Raw genomic sequence first — 17445 nt, forward strand, 5'->3', positions numbered from 1 at the left:
TACATACATATGGATACATACTTCACTGCACTTTCCCTGGAGACAGTCTATATAACACAAATCAATAGCTTCTCCATAAAACACAGACAAACACAAGGAACTGTCTGCTGAATTTTTCTCATGTTCTTAAAATTCTCCTAGTAGCTGATTGATTTGGGATCTCTGCTTTCTGCAGGTTGTGTGGATAACAGCAACTTTGCCTTATGTCGTGTTATTTGTCTTGTTAATTCATGGCATAACCTTGCCCGGTGCATACAACGGAATAAGCGCATACCTGCACATAGATTTCAGAAGATTACAAGAAGCCACAGTAAGTGCACCCTTCTGCTCTCCTTCCCTGTTATTGCTATACTGTTGCTATACTCTACGTGTGCTCTGCGTGTTCTTGGGGCACCACCATCTCGTGAGCATTGATTATTTATTTTCACCACACCTACAAAGCCAATTGTCTTTTACAATTCTTGATTTCCCTGATGCATCTTTTGGACCGAACTGACATTTTAATAATGTTGTTGTCATTTGCAGGTGTGGATTGATGCAGCCACTCAAATATTTTACTCGCTAGGAGCTGGGTTTGGAGTTTTAATTGCATTTGCCAGTTACAATAAGTTCGACAACAACTGTTACAGGTAAAATAATCTATTCTTCCACTACTGCTTCAGAAGGGTATTATTTAATTTGATAACTACAACCAGAATAACTTTTTAGACATATTTATCTTCAATTATTAATAAGGGTGAACCTTGTGTGGACATAGCAACCAAACTAAAATTTGAATCGCTGTCTTCCTTACTGAAATTTTAGCAATAGGAGCCTGCCAAGATTTCTGCTGTACTGCAACACAGAATGAGATTAAATTTAGACTTCAGACAGCTGTGTAAACTATACTTGTGTTTGTCTCTCAAAAGTACCACTAAAAGCAACAGTGAACGTGGGATGGGATCTTACTGGTCCAGAAACTAAAATCCGCAATTCCAGTTTCCAGAAGAGTTTTCATGCTTTGAGGTTGTGTTTCTGATTTTTTTTATGTTGGGATCTAATTTAAGAATGCCGTTTAAATCAATTGAATTTATAAGTCTTTTGCTGAATCATTGCCATGGAAATTCAGCCAGAACTAGTCTGAGGCTCCGCATCTTCAGAGAAACTCAAGCATTTAAAAGTTTTGTTGTCATTCTATCTTGGAATGAAAGCAAACATCCTTTAAAAATTTCCCATGAAATAGAAATTCAGCAAGTACATGCATTACAGATGCATTATGAGTTAAGCAATGACAAAAAATAAAGTGGAAAGGTAGAGGAGACTAAATGGACTTGAATTGCTTTGAATGGATCCAAAGCCAAAATCCTGGAATATTTCCACTGACTTAAGTAAGCTTTGTACTCAGCCCAGAACAATTAGGTTCAGGATTAGTCTGACTAGGTGATCTACGAAGGATAACCCTTCAGACAGAAGCCAGTCATATCAGTTCTCCAGTTTTACATTTATTGTCACCTGCAAATAATTCTGCATGACTCTCATACAGAACAAAATTATGCAGGAAGCAAATATTTGGCTAATTTTTCTCCTAAATTAAAGACGTGAAACTAAGAAAACATCACAGGCAATATGTGAAATCATATTTTATTCTTAGCTATTATACTTGCTCAATACTGCTTTATCAGCCTTGCCTTCCCTGTATGAGTAATGTGCAGTTTCTTAAAGTAATTTTCCTATTCTAACAATAAAAGCACACTAACTCAGCAATGCAAAACACATGGAAAACCTGTAAATAACCTTCTTTGGTAAAACAACTGTGGAACACGCTGATATCTTAATAATGTTCAAAACACTTTCTTGTAACAAAACAAATTGGAAATACTGTTTCCAGGCAAAGGCCACAGCTCAGCATGATAGAGTCCTGTCTACCTCAGCACACCTTCTGTGACAGAAATAGTAATGGTAGCAAGAAGATGAGAGCCAGAAGATCAGAAAATCTGTACTTATGAGTGAGCCCCCAGTAATGTGTATGCAAAATGGCCTCAGCTCAGCTTCAGAAGAGATAAGCACTGCCTGACCCACTGACTAAATGAAACCTTTCTCACTTCCATGAGGCCTGAGTTGTGGGAAACAAGGAATACTGTCAGCACCTGATCAGTGAAAAATATCTAGCAATTTTCTTTAAAAATTGGAAAGAATTTGAGTTTATGGGTCCAATTTGGTTCTTCTTGATCCTGCAGCCTGCCCTCAAGGGAACATTTTAGTGAGAATTGCAGGACACAGTCAATTCTTCAACGCTATTAAAACAGTAATATCCAGAAGAGGATAAAACCTGGTATATGGCACCTATGCTGACAGGTAGGGTAACTGATGATAGAAAATCATATTCTTTTTATTAAAGTACTGCTTGGCATCTCTGAAGTTCAGAGGCCTGTCCTGTTCTAAAGGTCCTATCCAACCATATTAGTCAACTAGAGACACCTGGTCTGCTCATCACAACACAGGCTGCTGCCAGGAGCATTGGATCATAAGGTTAAGTGCTTGATTACCATTCTCACCAGAATCTTCCTATCATGATAACATAATCCTCATCGAGCTCTTGAAGTGTTTTTTTCACTGGCATATTCTTTTCTCCATCACATTAGGGATGCTTTGCTGACTAGTACCATTAACTGTGTCACAAGCTTCATCTCAGGATTCGCAATTTTCTCCATATTGGGCTACATGGCTCACGAGCACAAAGTTAAAATTGAGGATGTAGCCACTGAAGGTAGGAAGTGAATTTTATACTAGTTTTACCCATTTTCTTCCACCATTTATTTGAAAATGTTTACATTTGTTTCAAACAAGCTGGTGAAAAATCTCAAAGGCACCTGGAAGATTAACTTGGGCACTAAAAGTCTGTGTTGAATTACCTTGCTGGAATGTGGAGTGTCAGTGCTATTGATTCACCTCAGCTCTACTGAGCTGAGCGTCCCTGGCATCGTGCCCCTCACATGACCACCTTGTGAGGCAAACGGGCTTTCATTGCTGCTCAGGTCCTGGGAAAGACACTGCTGAAGGCTGCTGCTTTTCAAAAGCTCTGTGTGAGCTGTAGTCTTTCCCCTGATAAGAGGTCACCCACCATGTCTGTTCCCATCTCTCCTGCATCATTTCCAAGGAGTCTCCTTCCAAATAGTGGATTACCCATCCACAGCTTCCTTTTGCACTACACAGCTGAAAAATAGCTAGTAAGGTTCAATGAGTTCCCATCTCAAAGCTTGGAGGGTATGAATTGCACAAAAACATTCGGAAGTATAAAAAGATTGGATAGATTAAATAGTCAAAACTGTCTTGCAAAGTACATTATTGAAGTATTTCAGATCCATTTTCAGTATAATTTTGCTCCAAGTGTAATTTTTTAGTATAATTTTTGCTCCAAGTATGGCAAACTACTCACAGACTGGGACGTATACTGATGTGACAGTCATTTGGTCTTAATTTATCTCGTGAAAAGGAACACTTAGAAGTTAAACACTTTGAGTTTAGTAAGCTAAGTATTACTTAGATGCCTTTTTTCTTTCTTTCCCATTTCAGGAGCTGGTTTAGTTTTCATCCTTTATCCAGAGGCAATTTCAACACTTTCAGGATCTACCTTTTGGGCAGTGGTATTCTTCATCATGCTCCTTACTCTTGGCATTGACAGTTCTGTGAGTACTTTTCTTCCTAGCCCTGCTGGATTTTTCTACTATTACCTTCTCTAATACCTGGAGAGATATTGGTCTTAAATAAGGAGGAGTTACATTTCAAATGCTTTCTATACAGTCCTTGAAACCATCACAGAAAACATACTAATACTATTACTCTTGACAGTATATTTAAAAACTCATGTTTAAGATGTTTAGAAAAAGATCAGATAATTTACAAGGCAAGAGATCATATTCACTCTTGCTGTTTCTTTTTCCTTACAACCTTAAGTAATAATAGTTGTTGTTGAACAGGCCTTATTTAAAGAGTATTGTCCAAGAGCACTGCTATAAACTGCTATTTCTGCTACAAATTGCAGTAAGATTCTGAACCTCACTTGGATAAGAGGGAACAGTAACACACAGGCTGGTTTCTGCAACAAATTTTCACACATGCTGAAAATCTATTGAAGACACAAACAGCAGCTGATGATAGACTGATATCTAGGTTATCTGGACAGATAACCTTCTTCTTTAGGCAATCGATGATCCCGAATTTACTGTAAATGCAATCACTATTTAATAATTGCACCAGATTATTTCTGCATTGCTTTATCTCTATAAAACAAAGGCTGAAGTGAAGACTATATTGTCTATATTTTCACAACAAGGGAAAAATAGCAAAGAACCAGCAACGAGAAGATTTACTTCATTTTGCAGTTAAATTGATTTGTTAAAGTGATGACTTATAGTACACTATGTATTCAGGATCACAAACTTTAGACATACAGAATATAAGCTAAGCGCCCTAACAGCCTTCATACTGCTTTGTGCTTGACAAGGAGGCATCCGGACATCCTACAACATTTAGCTTAAAAGGTGCTTAATTTGGGGTAAAAATGTGGTTTTCAAAGAACACTGCCATGAAGAAGTATTCATGCTTAATAGGGTGACGCATTTTTACTACTGTAAAGCATAAAAGCCTCTTATGTTCTAACACAAGGGGAGTTAGGAATTTGTTCCTGAAAATGGAAAAACAGGCTTGTTCATCATTATAAGGCCTGAAATCATTTTCGCAGAGCTTCTTGGTACAGGAGAACCAGAAGGCTTTCACTAGGAAAAAGAAACTGAAATTTGAACCTATGTAACAGTGATTTCAATGGAAAACTCAGGAGGTAGATTTCCTATACTAAAAACGAAAAAAGCTCATGTTCAGCATTTACTTCCAGAAAGTGAAGTAAAATTCCACATGGAGTAAACAAAAGTGAAATCATGCTTATTGCATGATCTGTATTCCGGCTGTGTGTCCGTCCTATTTAACCCGGGCTCCTGCCTTCCTCTCCTCAGATGGGCGGCATGGAGGCCGTCATCACTGGCCTAGCAGATGATTTCCAAATTCTCAAGCAGCACAGAAAGCTCTTCACCTTCGGCGTTTCTTTTGGCACTTTCCTACTTGCCCTTCTTTGTATCACCAACGTAAGTACGACTAAAGTGTCTTGATATCAGCAAGCTACCTTAGAAATGCTGCTAACCCCAGAGTAAAATAAGCATCTCCCAGGCAGGCCTATCTTTTTAGTTTTGATAAATTTAGTTCTTAATCAACCTAAAGGCCAGTCTCTTGCTTTGCAGTCTTACCTGCCATAATGCTTCTCTGGTCTTTTTTTTTGCATATTATTAGCTATTAGCCAAACTCACAAACATACATTCCCAAGATGTTTGTACAATCCAGGTGTTATTTTATCATATTCAATGAAACTGTGTTCAACATTTATTCCCGTGTGAGGGATTACAGATCAAGTGAAAATGCCCATCATCACATGGCTCTTATTTGTAGAGCAAATAAAATTTACGAATAGAAGCATTTGCTTTTTATGGAAGTTAAGTTTAGAATAATATACTAGTTCTTCTAAACAGTAACTTGACTATATTTTCCTCAAATTGGAAAGTACTTGAGTATATCATATCTTGTCCATGCTATCCCTGTTATCTAAAGAAATGGACATGCTCCTTCCCGTTCAAATAATCAACTGGGGTAAAAATTCCTAAAGAATGAGAGAAATGCAGTGGGTAGGAGCCTAGACAGGTACTCCTGAACAGGTAGGAGCCTGAGATCCTCAGCAGGTGCCAATGGGGGCAGTTCCACTGATTTTGGGGGAGCTGACACAGCTGGAGACAGAGCCAAGCTCCTCCAGACACAGGCACCCACACAGGATGGAGCTCAGCTGGGATGCACTAACTGCCCAGCCTTGTCCTAATGCATTGCTTCACCTAACCAAAGAACGCTTTTACATGTACATCAAACACAAAAAACCCTCATGATACCATCATACTAAAATAACGTGTTTGATTTTGCCCTCTGAAATCTTGTGGCTGTATTTCCAAAACATGTTTCTCACATACTCGTATTTGTTATTCACTTTGCTAAGCTCTCATAGCAGAGGCATTCAGCTGAAGCAGGCGTAGAACAGAAACAAGTGGGTCACATGCAATGCTAATCAACAAGTCCATGTTTCCTTTCCAAGAAAAAACTGATTCAGTTTTCAGATGAGTCCCCAAATTTAAAAAAAAAAAGACGAGTTAAATGTTGTTCTCTACTCTTGCAGATATGCACAGAGGATTTTTGTCAGAAAAAAAGAAAATATTGATTGTGTAGATTAAAATCACCTAGAAAGCTAAATAACTCAATTGCTATTTATACTATTCATAAAAACCATACAAAATAAAAATAAATAAATAATATGGAAAGCAATTAAACAAGACTTTAGTAAATGCAATTACAGTTCTGGGTCACAAGCTGCAGAGATGTGTTTTTGTCAACGAAGATGTTCTGGGTTGCTACCTCCCCCAAGTAAAGGCAGCTAACACTGCAGCTGAATATTTACAATAGTTCAGCTATGATACTTAATATAAAGCAGATTTCTGCTAGCTAGAAGCTAAACTTCTCAAGTGATTTCATTTGTGACATGGTTTTGATGCCTGTTTTAACTCCCCAATGCCAGGGTGGAATTTATGTGCTCACACTCCTGGACACATTTGCAGCTGGGACTTCTATATTGTTTGCTGTTTTAATGGAGGCAATTGGAGTTTCCTGGTTTTATGGTAAGCACTTCAATTCACACCTGCAAAATCTTTTCCAAAATTTCTACTGCGCTCATAGGCTTGCATGTGGATTTAAAGTAAGTTACTGTGTAAGAAAAGTGTGCCAAGCCACGTTTCACGCAGCGACTTCCATCTGACGTGCACAGAGTGACAGGAATGCAGATGTTCATAGGCCAAATTCTGAGGCTCAGCACAAAGGCAAAGAAAACTGCATCCTGAAGATGACTGCAGAGCCAAGGAAATGCTACCCCTCTTGCCAGGACTTCACAGCTGATAACTTACAGGGGCAGGATTTTGAAACCACCCGGATTAGCCTAAATTCACCTGTTGCTCCTCTCCATGATTTCCACATCCATTTTTTTTTTTGGGGGGTGGGGGGAGAGGCAAATCCCAAACCTACATGCAATAGAAAAACAGTCTAGTCTTTACTAAGTTGTAATCCCTGTATCAGTTCTTTTAATTTGAGACAATCTTATAAACTACTACAAAAGGAATTATTACTACTCCAAGGAATATTATTTCATAGCATGATAAGAAATATCCAGCATCCCCCTAGAATTCCTAGAAATAGAATATATGCCACAAAAAGAGGTAAATGGTTTTATCTTCAGTTTTAACCTATTGTCACACCCTTTTTCTCTTCTTAATAAGAGTTCAAAAGTCCCAGGAGTCTGAATATCCTTTTTCCATTGAAATCTGTACTGAACTAGCTGTCCTGATTCCCAGTATGTTTTTTCTCCCTCCAAGAGGCAGTTCTATTCAGAGACAGTGTTTATTATTAGTGCAAGTCAGCCCTTGCACATACCATCCTGCTGCATTTACCTCCCTCATTCCCTCACCCCATCCGTGCCACATCGCTATTCCCTAGTCACTCCATCCCTCTCAGTTAAAAACTGCTGCTAAGTGAATGTGCTGAAGGAATGATACCCATTTGTAAGGCTGTCCAATCTCCTAAAGCACCAATTTTTAGCTTTAAACTGCTAATTTTGTCCTCCACCATGAGCACAGAGCTAGCAGCTTAGCTTTGTTTTCTGTCAAAATAAGTGGAGGCACCAAATTTTACAGGCAACTTTAATGGATGTGTAAGAGCTGCACAGAGAAGGGTGATCATAGCTTAGCTTGGAAGCCGATGTATAAAAATATCGCTGTTCAGTAAGTGCGAGTTATTATCTGCTACTACTAAAACAGGATTTCCTGGGCTTTGCAATGGCTACATTTTGGATCTGGTTCACAGAGCAACCCAGCCAAGCTTAGTCAGGTTTCATTTGTTTGTTGCAACTTCTTCTGTCCTCCATCATCCCTTCCCTTCTCCAACCATTGGGGAAAATATCTATTCATGTGTCTTAAGCAGCTGACAGATGTTTTTACTGACAAAGTATGACCTGTTGCTTTATAAAAACCAACTTATTACAGCCTCGGGTGCTATTGAAACTGTTTTGACTGATTAAATCTGGCAGGAGCTCTTCTACCTTTTTTTCCTGATAAACCCCAGTTACATTAGTGACCCAGCAGGAACATTAAGCCAGCCTGAAGGCTGGCTTTGACATTTTGGTACAAACCAAAACCATGGCAATTTTGATATTTAGCTCAAATTAAGCCTATGTTAATTAACTGTGAAGTTTCTGCTTGCAAAGGCCACCTGAACCTGCAAGAGGTGGAGGAGCCAGTTCCAGTGAAGAGCACTTCAGTTAAGGGTAGCCTGCTGGCATCTTGCCTCTTGGGCAACCCCGAGCTCACTGCTCTGATCCATGTGCCAAGGCAGAGCCAGCAGCTCTCCCTGCAATATAAACCTGCTGCTCAGCTTCCCATGCAGGAAAAGCTCCCCTCAGTCTCCAACACGAGCATCTCCTCAAATGACTAGAAAAAGTTCAGTGTAAATCAGCAGTGCTCTTTAGGCTCAGTTCTTATTTCAGTCCTTCCAACAAAAATCCTTTACATAGAAAGCAATGCCCTTAAGGTTAATTTATTTTTTTAAAAAAATTGAGATAAACTATTTGACTTTGAAAGAGGAAGAAGCCATGAGCAGCGCCAGCTCGCACACCTCTTTGCTCAAACGGGCCTGGCAGAGCAGCCAGGGCAGGAAAGGCACGACTGCAAAGTCACACAGCCCACACAGCCCAAATCCCAGTGAGGAGGGCGCAGAGCCCACGTTGCTCTTTCAGGAGAGGGTGTCAAGATTCACTTGGCACTTCTCTGGATCTGCTCTGTGCAGCCAAGGAAGGGCTGCCCTGGGTTGCGAGTCAGCAGCGCCCGCTGGCACCAGCTACTGAGAAGCATTAACACAAGCACAACCAGCAGATGAGTTATCCCTCCCTCCTCCTCGGGCTGCAAGACTGTGTCTGCGATCCCGTGTGCCACTCTCTGCATCCCCAGGACAAAAACAGTTCAGCTCAAGAGCAGGTAAACTCAGTGGAGGGCCACCAAGACGGCCAGGGAACTGGAGCTCCCTCAAGAAGGGCCAAGAACGGGGGACATTTTGAGCTTGGAGAAGACTTAGGGAGGCCCTGGCTGAAGATTTCCAGAACCTGAAGAAAAGATTTTGAGGGAGTGAGCCAGGCTTTCCACCAAGGCACATTAGAAGGACAAGAGACAACGGTCATTAAATTGAAAGAAGAGCAAAAAAGAATTATCTAGCAGGGTAATTGCTAATAATAGTTCTTATTTTCTGATTCACTGTAGTTAATTTGATTTGTTTCATTTAAATATGACATTATTACTATCTCTTACTTTCCAAATTGAAAAAATGCAAGATTAGAATAGCATAGAGCATGCTGTGTATCACACAGGTGTGCACAGCTAAACCAAACAGGAGGGAAAAGCAACACATACCAACATTGCCTGTAGGGCTCCAGATGAGTCTCACACATGACACTACTTTTTGGAAACATGTCCTTAAAATTTCAGCTATTGACGGCTATTTCACCCCAGGGTCGGGAGCATGTGTGCAACTGAGCTGCTTGAGCCTACACAACCAAAGGAGTTCTCTCCTGGTTACTGATTTAATGCCCTTCACATGGTACTATGATTTATCTGTATGAATTACAGGTAAAACAGGACAAATTCTCTGTGCTGTTTAACAGGCAGTTCTTGTGAAGACACCCTGAAGCAGCTTTGATGTTAAGCGATTCAGAAATTACACTGAAATTCTCTTTGTGATTAGTACATTGAACCAGAGTCTGATCATAAACTCTAAATAGATGTTAGTTTTTCAATGAAAAAGCAAGGAGACAATTTCTGTTCAGGGCAGCCAAGCTGCAGTGACTGCAGGACTCACCGGCAGCGCAGGCTTATCTCAGAGTCACAGGGAAGACAGGCAAATACTTTCAAGAAATGCAGAAAGCCCAAATACTAAGTACTGTCATACATAGTTACAGCCACATCTTACTTTGGTCCTGAAAATGTATAGCATTGAAAAGTATGCTATTCAGAAAGCAGTCCCCAAGCACAGATTATTTCTCCGTAACAGCAGAAGCTGCCCATAAATCACTGTTTGAGTTCTGGCTACGTCTGTGTGGGACTTCCAAAAAAACTTATTCTTAGGTTACCTAGTCCTTGTCTTAAACCTCCTGCACAACAAATTCCCCTGCCAGAACGGAAAGTGGAGAATTGCACTGCCCCTGCAGTTCCAGCCCTCTGAAGCTCGCAGGGGCAGTGTAAATAGAATCAGATTCAACTCAGAGCTTTTGCAGGTGATTTCTTACATTTTGATATCTTGCTTCACTGGTTTATAACAACACATAGAAAAAAAGTTTGCACTCAAGTGTCCAAAGTTGGTAAATACATTCCCCTGACTGAATATAAAGGGTCAGTCAAGCTGCCCTGTCTATTCAATAACTAATTTAAAGTTAATCTGTTGAAGTAAATAAATCCTACTGATTTGATCCCCAAGAGAAGCCACTCTTACAATAAACTGTTTACTGTATCCCTAAAAAGCATTCGTGTCAAACAGCACTATTTCTGTTTGCCCAAAATGGTTCAGAACTAAAAGAATCTCACTGAAGACATTTCTCTAGTATAATCATGTATTATAAACCAGTAGTCTGACATGACATGTTACCCTAAGCAGAGAAATATTTACCTCTGATCCAGTAGCATGTGAGCCATTGACTTACAAAGGTTTTTTTTTTTCTTTTTGAAGATAATTGAGTGGGAGATTTCTTCTACATTCAGATAGTAGCAATGATCCAATTATAAAAAACAATAGGAAGATGGCCTAGGCTTAGATGAAACTTTCATAAGGTAACATCTCAAATTGGGAAATCCAACAAGAATAAAATTAGAAAAACTGGGAAGAAACTACCATTCAAATCAATACTGTCCTGCCCACTGTAAAAGGCATGTTTGCTTTGTATAGTTAATTATAGCCTGTTGTCAGTTAATGTAAAAATGTAATGCAGAAACGCAAGGTCATCTGTGTGCTTCTAAACCCGTAGGATACATTTCTAGTGTATTTCTGACTGCTACATTACATGAGTAGATACTAATATTCATACAACAGTGAATTTCAGAAAATAATTTGACATTAGAGAAAGCACCCTGGACACTCAGAACCAGGCCACCTCGCCTCTCATTGCTGTAGTTTTGGACATGATCACACATAACAAAAGCAACTACTCAGTCTCCTGAAGAGGTGATAAAAGATGAAGTGACATCTGTTAAAAACATTCTGTTGGAAGACTGGAAAAAAATGAGGTACACCATTCAACAGAAAAAATAAAGTCTCCTTTGATTAGTTGAGAATGATGCCAAACTACTTCTATATTAGAAATCAATTTGTGCAGTAGTCCAGGTTTTCCTTCAGTGTACTCAAGAGTGAGTGCCGAGTACAACTGGTCACAACCACTTTTTATAATTTAACTTCAAAATATTTGTGAAATTCCCCTTTTCAGTAGTAACACGATTTGCAACAGACCTTAAATGCTCGTTAACCTTTAAATCTGAACTATACTGAAGTCAAAGACGCATCTATTCTTTGAAAGGAGACCAGTACTGTTGCCCTGTATTTCTTCTGATTTGCAAGTCATTCGTTCCCACTTTTGGGAGGAGCAGCAGCTGAAGGAGTTGGGTATTGCCACTAACATGTCCAGTTCTGACTTATGCCAGTCTGATGTTCACATCCCTTCCCTTTGGGTTTGCCTCACAGGTGTGGACAGGTTCAGTGAAGACATCCAACAGATGATGGGCTTCAAGCCAGGCCTCTACTGGAGATTGTGCTGGAAATTTGTGAGCCCTGCCTTTTTATTGGTAAGCATGGGTAATGATTGCAGCATGGAAAGAACGTGGCTATGTTGCTTCCTACAATCTAGGACAGGTATCGAGATGCTGTTTTATCCCTCCTATTGCCAGGATGGATAGAAGACAACAATTTCTTTCTTTTCTCCTCCATGGTGATATTCTGTATGAAATACTTGGGTGGCAAAGGAGAAGCTAGCTGGGGGTTTGGGCATCTGTTCCTTCACTTCACTGTTCCACTTCAAAGGAAGTAGCTTTTTGCAGGAAACTACAAGTTGGATTCAGGCAGTGCTTCCTCTAGCCCCCAGCATCCATGGTTGTTAAACACAAATGATTCTGGCAGAAAATAAACCAGGCAGGGATAAGAGACTGTGCTGAGAAAGAAAACGGACTCTAAGGCCCTGTGATTTAAAGTAATTAACCTTTAAATTCCAATACCACTAAATTACTGTATAATTTCACTCTCCCCTGATGGCAAAAGGCATGAGAGTATCATAACTCAGGTTTCACCACCCCTCCTCATTCTTCTTTTAACTGCTATGAATTCCCATTTAAAACCACAACCTCCTATGGCTGACCTCATCTTGGAAACAAGAACAGAGGAGAAGCTGGATTTACAGGGTCTAAAAAGTATATAAAATGATAAATAAAAGAAACACAGAAACTTAATGTCACAACTTTATACCAAATCAAATTGGACCATTATTTAGAATGCACATCTCAATTTCAAATTGCTTAAGTAATAAATAAATAGCACTCACATACCATGCTTACATAAGCATGCAGAGAAAAAAATACACTTTTAATCTGAGCTACCAAATCCCAGGTTAACCTTTCCAATTTCCAGTAATTAGATGTTTTGCAGACTCTCTCCCTGGGGTTCTGCAGTTACAAAGAAGCTACATTTGATCTGCTTGTCTATAATGTGGACCTGCTACTGCAAGATTTGCTCATTCTGTTTTTCTTAATGGCTAGAAGTCAATTAGGAATGTAAAGGACCCACCATCTCTTCCTCCACGTGAAGGGATATCCTGGGTAAGCAGCAGCTTTCCAGACACTCAGGATGTCTGTAATGCACCCTGCAATCCTGCAGCACTAACAGATTTGCCCTCCTTTGTGCAGCACCAGCACTGAGTTAGCACAGGGCCGTTTAAATTTAATAGTTGTCAGCAGCAGACGTTTCTATACACGATGCAGTGTCTCAAATATCCATGCAATGGCATACCCAGGAAGAATACTCCTCCTGGTACTTTGAATGGGTGTTGTACGTTCTCCAACCTGGGTAGCTTTTATCTTTGTACTTAGTATTAAGCTCATCATTCGGCTTTTTTAAAAAAAGAAACAAGATGATTATAAAATACAAGCTGATTAGCATGTGACAAGTGCTTAATGTAAAATGTGGAACAACTGAAAAAAGATAGTATCCTTTCTATTTTCTATTTATGTTTTCTTACCAGATTTAAAAAAAAAAAAAATCTATTATTGCAGCGATAAAGAGGGACAAACATATGTGCTGTTTTCACATCAACTTGATCCTTATTTCCAGTCATCTGCTCCTTGATGTGTTTTTTCCAGTAGCTCCAAACCCTGTATTATTGATTTTATCTCGCAGTTCTGTAAGGTGAAAACATTTTAGGAGCTGTTTACCACTAGATTTAGCTTGTCCCTGTCTCTCCAAACTGTATTACATATCCCACCTCTTGAGACATAACCTTTTATATGTGTGCCTTGCCTCTGAACACAAAATTACACAATATACTCGAGTACACTACCTGATTGAAAATCATTACATTTGTAATGTGTGCTTTAGAACATGTCTTCCAATGGTAATTTATATTTCATTGCTGGACACCAAGATCCCAATTGTGGAGTGACATGTTGGAATAAGTTATATGCAATTACTCCCACTATTTAGCCATTTGAAACACTGAGATGTATTAAATTTAGCTTGTAAGGTGGCTGATGTGAGCAACACAAATGATTCATTTCGTTTAGAAAGAAAATCGCAAAATGTGAACAGAGCATTGGGTTGTTTTGTGCAAAAGTCCAGTTCAGAACAAAATGACCATTTAGATTAAGATCTTCTCCTCGGCTTATTTGTAAATTAAAAGGTCAGGGTAACCACAAGGAAATTTGACCTCACTATGATTTTAAGATATTAATTGCATTAAAGTTATGCTTCTTAAAAGTGTGGTGATGTACTCAGTATCTAAAGATAACTTAGACAAGCTTTGGTGACACAGCCTCCAGACCAAAATTTCTTCTCAAACTTTGTTTCTGGACCCCCTTGGTTTAATGAAAATCCAGCACACATGCATTATCCTTCTGAACACCACCCTGAGGGGCTTAATATGGAACTTCAGCCTGCAGCTCTTGAAACTGAGGCTAGCAAGGCTGAAAAGAAAGTAAGTTACAGAATCTCTACATTTTGCATCCTTGAAACTCCTAGTTTAAAGGAGGCAGCAAATCAGCTGTTCATCCCACCAATAAACTGTCCAGAGCACCTAGAATTAGCTGGCTGCTAGAACCAGAAAATGCATTCTGAGTTTCCGAAGCTCAGGCAGCAAAGCACAGAGCAGACAGGATGAAGGTCAACACCAAAGCTGGCTTCAAACATCCCTTAGGGTGGCTGCCTAACTCAGCTGATGAAACTTTTTCTCCCCTCGATATCTTCCCATCTCAAAACCATGGTTCTTTCGATTCCTTTAGTTCGTCGTGATAGTCAGCATAATAAATTTCAAGCCTCTGACATATGATGACTACACTTTCCCTCTCTGGGCGAACCGCATCGGCTGGGGAATAGCGTTATCCTCCATGATCTTCGTGCCCGCCTGCATCATCTATAAATTTATGAATGCGCGTGGGACCTTTAAAGAAGTAAGTAGAAAGCTAGCAAAATATCTTCAAGGGTTGTACTGAAATGACTAGATATAAATTGGCAGCTTGTTTCTTGGGTGACCTTTTGGATCCAGCTCCCTGATGGTGTTTCAAGGTAGTATTAGTGCATATTCTTCCAGTTTTGAGATATAAATCAGCTTTCCAGAAAGTACTGCTATAATTTTTTAAATATTATACATATATAATCTAATTGGTAGATTTTTTCCTTTTTAATAGCAAATATGTAAAAGTATCTTCATTTACATTCTCATTAGTGTTTAGTCTTGTACATTACTCAAGTGGGGATGGGCTTCAGCACCACTTTTCCTTTGCCACTAGGACCAGCCAATCCCATTTTGACTCCAGCCTCAAGAAAAATGTGGATTTGGGGAAGTAAGGCCTGTGATACCTTCTTCCTGGCTCTCTATTCCATAGGCCCTTTGCTAAATATTTGCACTCAGTATTTGCATAAGCTTTTTACTGTTGTTCCTTATATTAAAGACTAATACCAAGGGGCTTATAATAAGCTTGTTCTCTCAGTGACCGACTGAGACTCATGACTTGGTGATATTAAAAGTTTAAGTTACTGTTTTAAATAAAGTTCATCCTACCTCTCCACAATTACAGATGTAATCCCACTTCCCAGGGCTGACTTTCTGCTCTTCTTCCCCTGCTTTAGAGGCTGGCTTACTGCATCACGCCGGAGAACGAGCAGCATCTCGTGGCTCAAGGGAGCGTCAGGCAGTTCAAGGTTGGTATTTCTTTCTCCTGCACTTCTCCCTGGTACCTGCTCTTTCCTGCCTTTGGCAGCAGCCACTGCTTTGTGGCGGTCTGCTCAGGACAGAGCCTTCCCAGGTCTGTGGTTCCCTGTTTTTGCAGGGCTGGAGGCTCCATGCCACATGCAAGAACAGTGGGAAGGCTTTGGTGCCTTCCTTCCACCACTACAGAAATGGCTAAGCAGGGCCCACAAGGGTAGGGATCATTTGTATCCAGTATTTTAGGTCATATCTGACCACAGGGAGACCTCTGCAAGGAAGGGATTTACTTCCAGACCGTCAGGCATCTTTGAACACACCATACCCTCTCCCTCGCACACATTACACAGCAACCTCAAGTAATGTTTTCTAAACCCCAAATGTGCCCGTTAAGGCATGCTCAACAGCTAAACACCCAGTGTTTGAGCTCTGGCAAAACAGCCGCGATGAAATGAGATGCTACTGGATGGCATCCGCTTCCCCCACAGGCCTGGAGTTGATTGAAAACTGTTGGAGACTTAAGCAACAATGAAAGATGTTATAGGTTTCCAGATAGTTCTTTCCTTTTAGCAAACAAAATGAGCCCACAGAAATAACTCCTTTTGGTAGGAGATAAAAAGGATGCAAATAGAGGCAAACAAGGGCACATGCAGTTATTGGTGCTGAGCCAGTTTCTGCCTTCACAATTGAAGGCAGTTCAAATTACACACACAACCTCAAAACATGACCCAGATTTCACAGTGGTGGTTTGTGTGTTCATATAGGAAAACAAATCAAAAAATGCCTTTTGTTCACTTCGAAATCAACTTAAGAACTGTAATGGAAAAACACTGTTTAAAGTACGATCATTTTTGTATTTTAAAGAAAATAATCCAAATGTAGATTTATTGGATGCAGAAGGGAAGGAAGAAAAGGCTTCCTGTTCCATGACCACAGTTTCTGTGAGGTTTCGCAGTAGCAGAAGTTCCTGCCTTCTCATTTCCCCCTCCTCACCCCCAGCTTTTAGTGCTCTAGCACTTTTAATGCTCTACCTGTAATAATTTGATTTCAGAGGATGGTCCTGTGCTAATGGGATTCACATCACTGCTCCTACACAGGGCTGCTCAGTTAAACCCCAGCAATAGTGTCAGAAACAGAAGCAAATGAACTTCACTTAGAGTATAAGAAACTCTACTTTGAAGCAAATGCCTAATGATCCCTCAAAACCGCATGTCCAACACTAAAGCAACTTGCATCAATTTTTTGCCTTCAAAGAAAAGATAGGAACAGCTTTGTTATTGCCAATATTACTAAAGCATATTTAATGTTTTATTAATCTTAGCTTTGTAAACAAAACACTGACTGCCCTAACTTAAATTAGTCCAAGACAGATGCAACAGTTCTGAGTTCTAAAATGGAACCAAGATATGACTAAGCCTTTTTATTTGAATGTTTCTCACCTCCAACTGGAATTCATAGAAATTTTGTTAAAAAAAAAAAAAACTGTTGTTTTGAGACCTCCTTGTACTCCACATTTATCAACCAATGTTGATAATAAAAAGTTTGAATCAACAGTGTTACTAAACCATAACTTCTCTTTCCTTACAGCTTCAGCACTGGCTAGCAATATGACAACTGACAGGTTGAAGAAAGAGCCAATGTTAAAAAAAGTCAAATGTACAATGTACAAAAAAGTCAAGTTGAAAGCTCCTGTGATTATGCTTGGACCAGGCTGGCTCAGAGCTTATTTACTGACTCTTTGAGGGAAGCTACCTGCTCTCTGTTCTCAATGCCTCCCTTCTATTACTTGGCTTCAGATGATCTTTAAAGACTGAGTTTAATTTTTCTTATATCTTTTGGTG

General features: G+C 39.7%; 1 protein-coding gene across 1 annotated transcript in view; it reads left to right on the forward strand.

The window, feature by feature from the left end:
- Window positions 1-17243, forward strand: part of SLC6A2 (solute carrier family 6 member 2) — a 45234-nt gene extending 27991 nt beyond the window's left edge. Inside the window, exons 5-14 of the mRNA XM_088530900.1 lie at window positions 176-310; window positions 526-629; window positions 2622-2746; window positions 3553-3665; window positions 4989-5117; window positions 6641-6740; window positions 11884-11984; window positions 14682-14849; window positions 15529-15600; window positions 17192-17243. Coding sequence (XP_088387026.1) covers window positions 176-310; window positions 526-629; window positions 2622-2746; window positions 3553-3665; window positions 4989-5117; window positions 6641-6740; window positions 11884-11984; window positions 14682-14849; window positions 15529-15600; window positions 17192-17215 — 1071 coding nt within the window. The 3' untranslated portion in view covers window positions 17216-17243. The remainder of the gene's footprint in view (window positions 1-175; window positions 311-525; window positions 630-2621; window positions 2747-3552; window positions 3666-4988; window positions 5118-6640; window positions 6741-11883; window positions 11985-14681; window positions 14850-15528; window positions 15601-17191) is intronic.
- Window positions 17244-17445: the final 202 nt, after the last annotated feature.

This window comes from Tinamus guttatus, unplaced genomic scaffold, assembly GCF_059628265.1.
Source record: "Tinamus guttatus ecotype Peru unplaced genomic scaffold, ASM5962826v1 Tinamus_guttatus_pri_ptg000389l, whole genome shotgun sequence".
NCBI lineage: Eukaryota > Metazoa > Chordata > Aves > Tinamiformes > Tinamidae > Tinamus > Tinamus guttatus.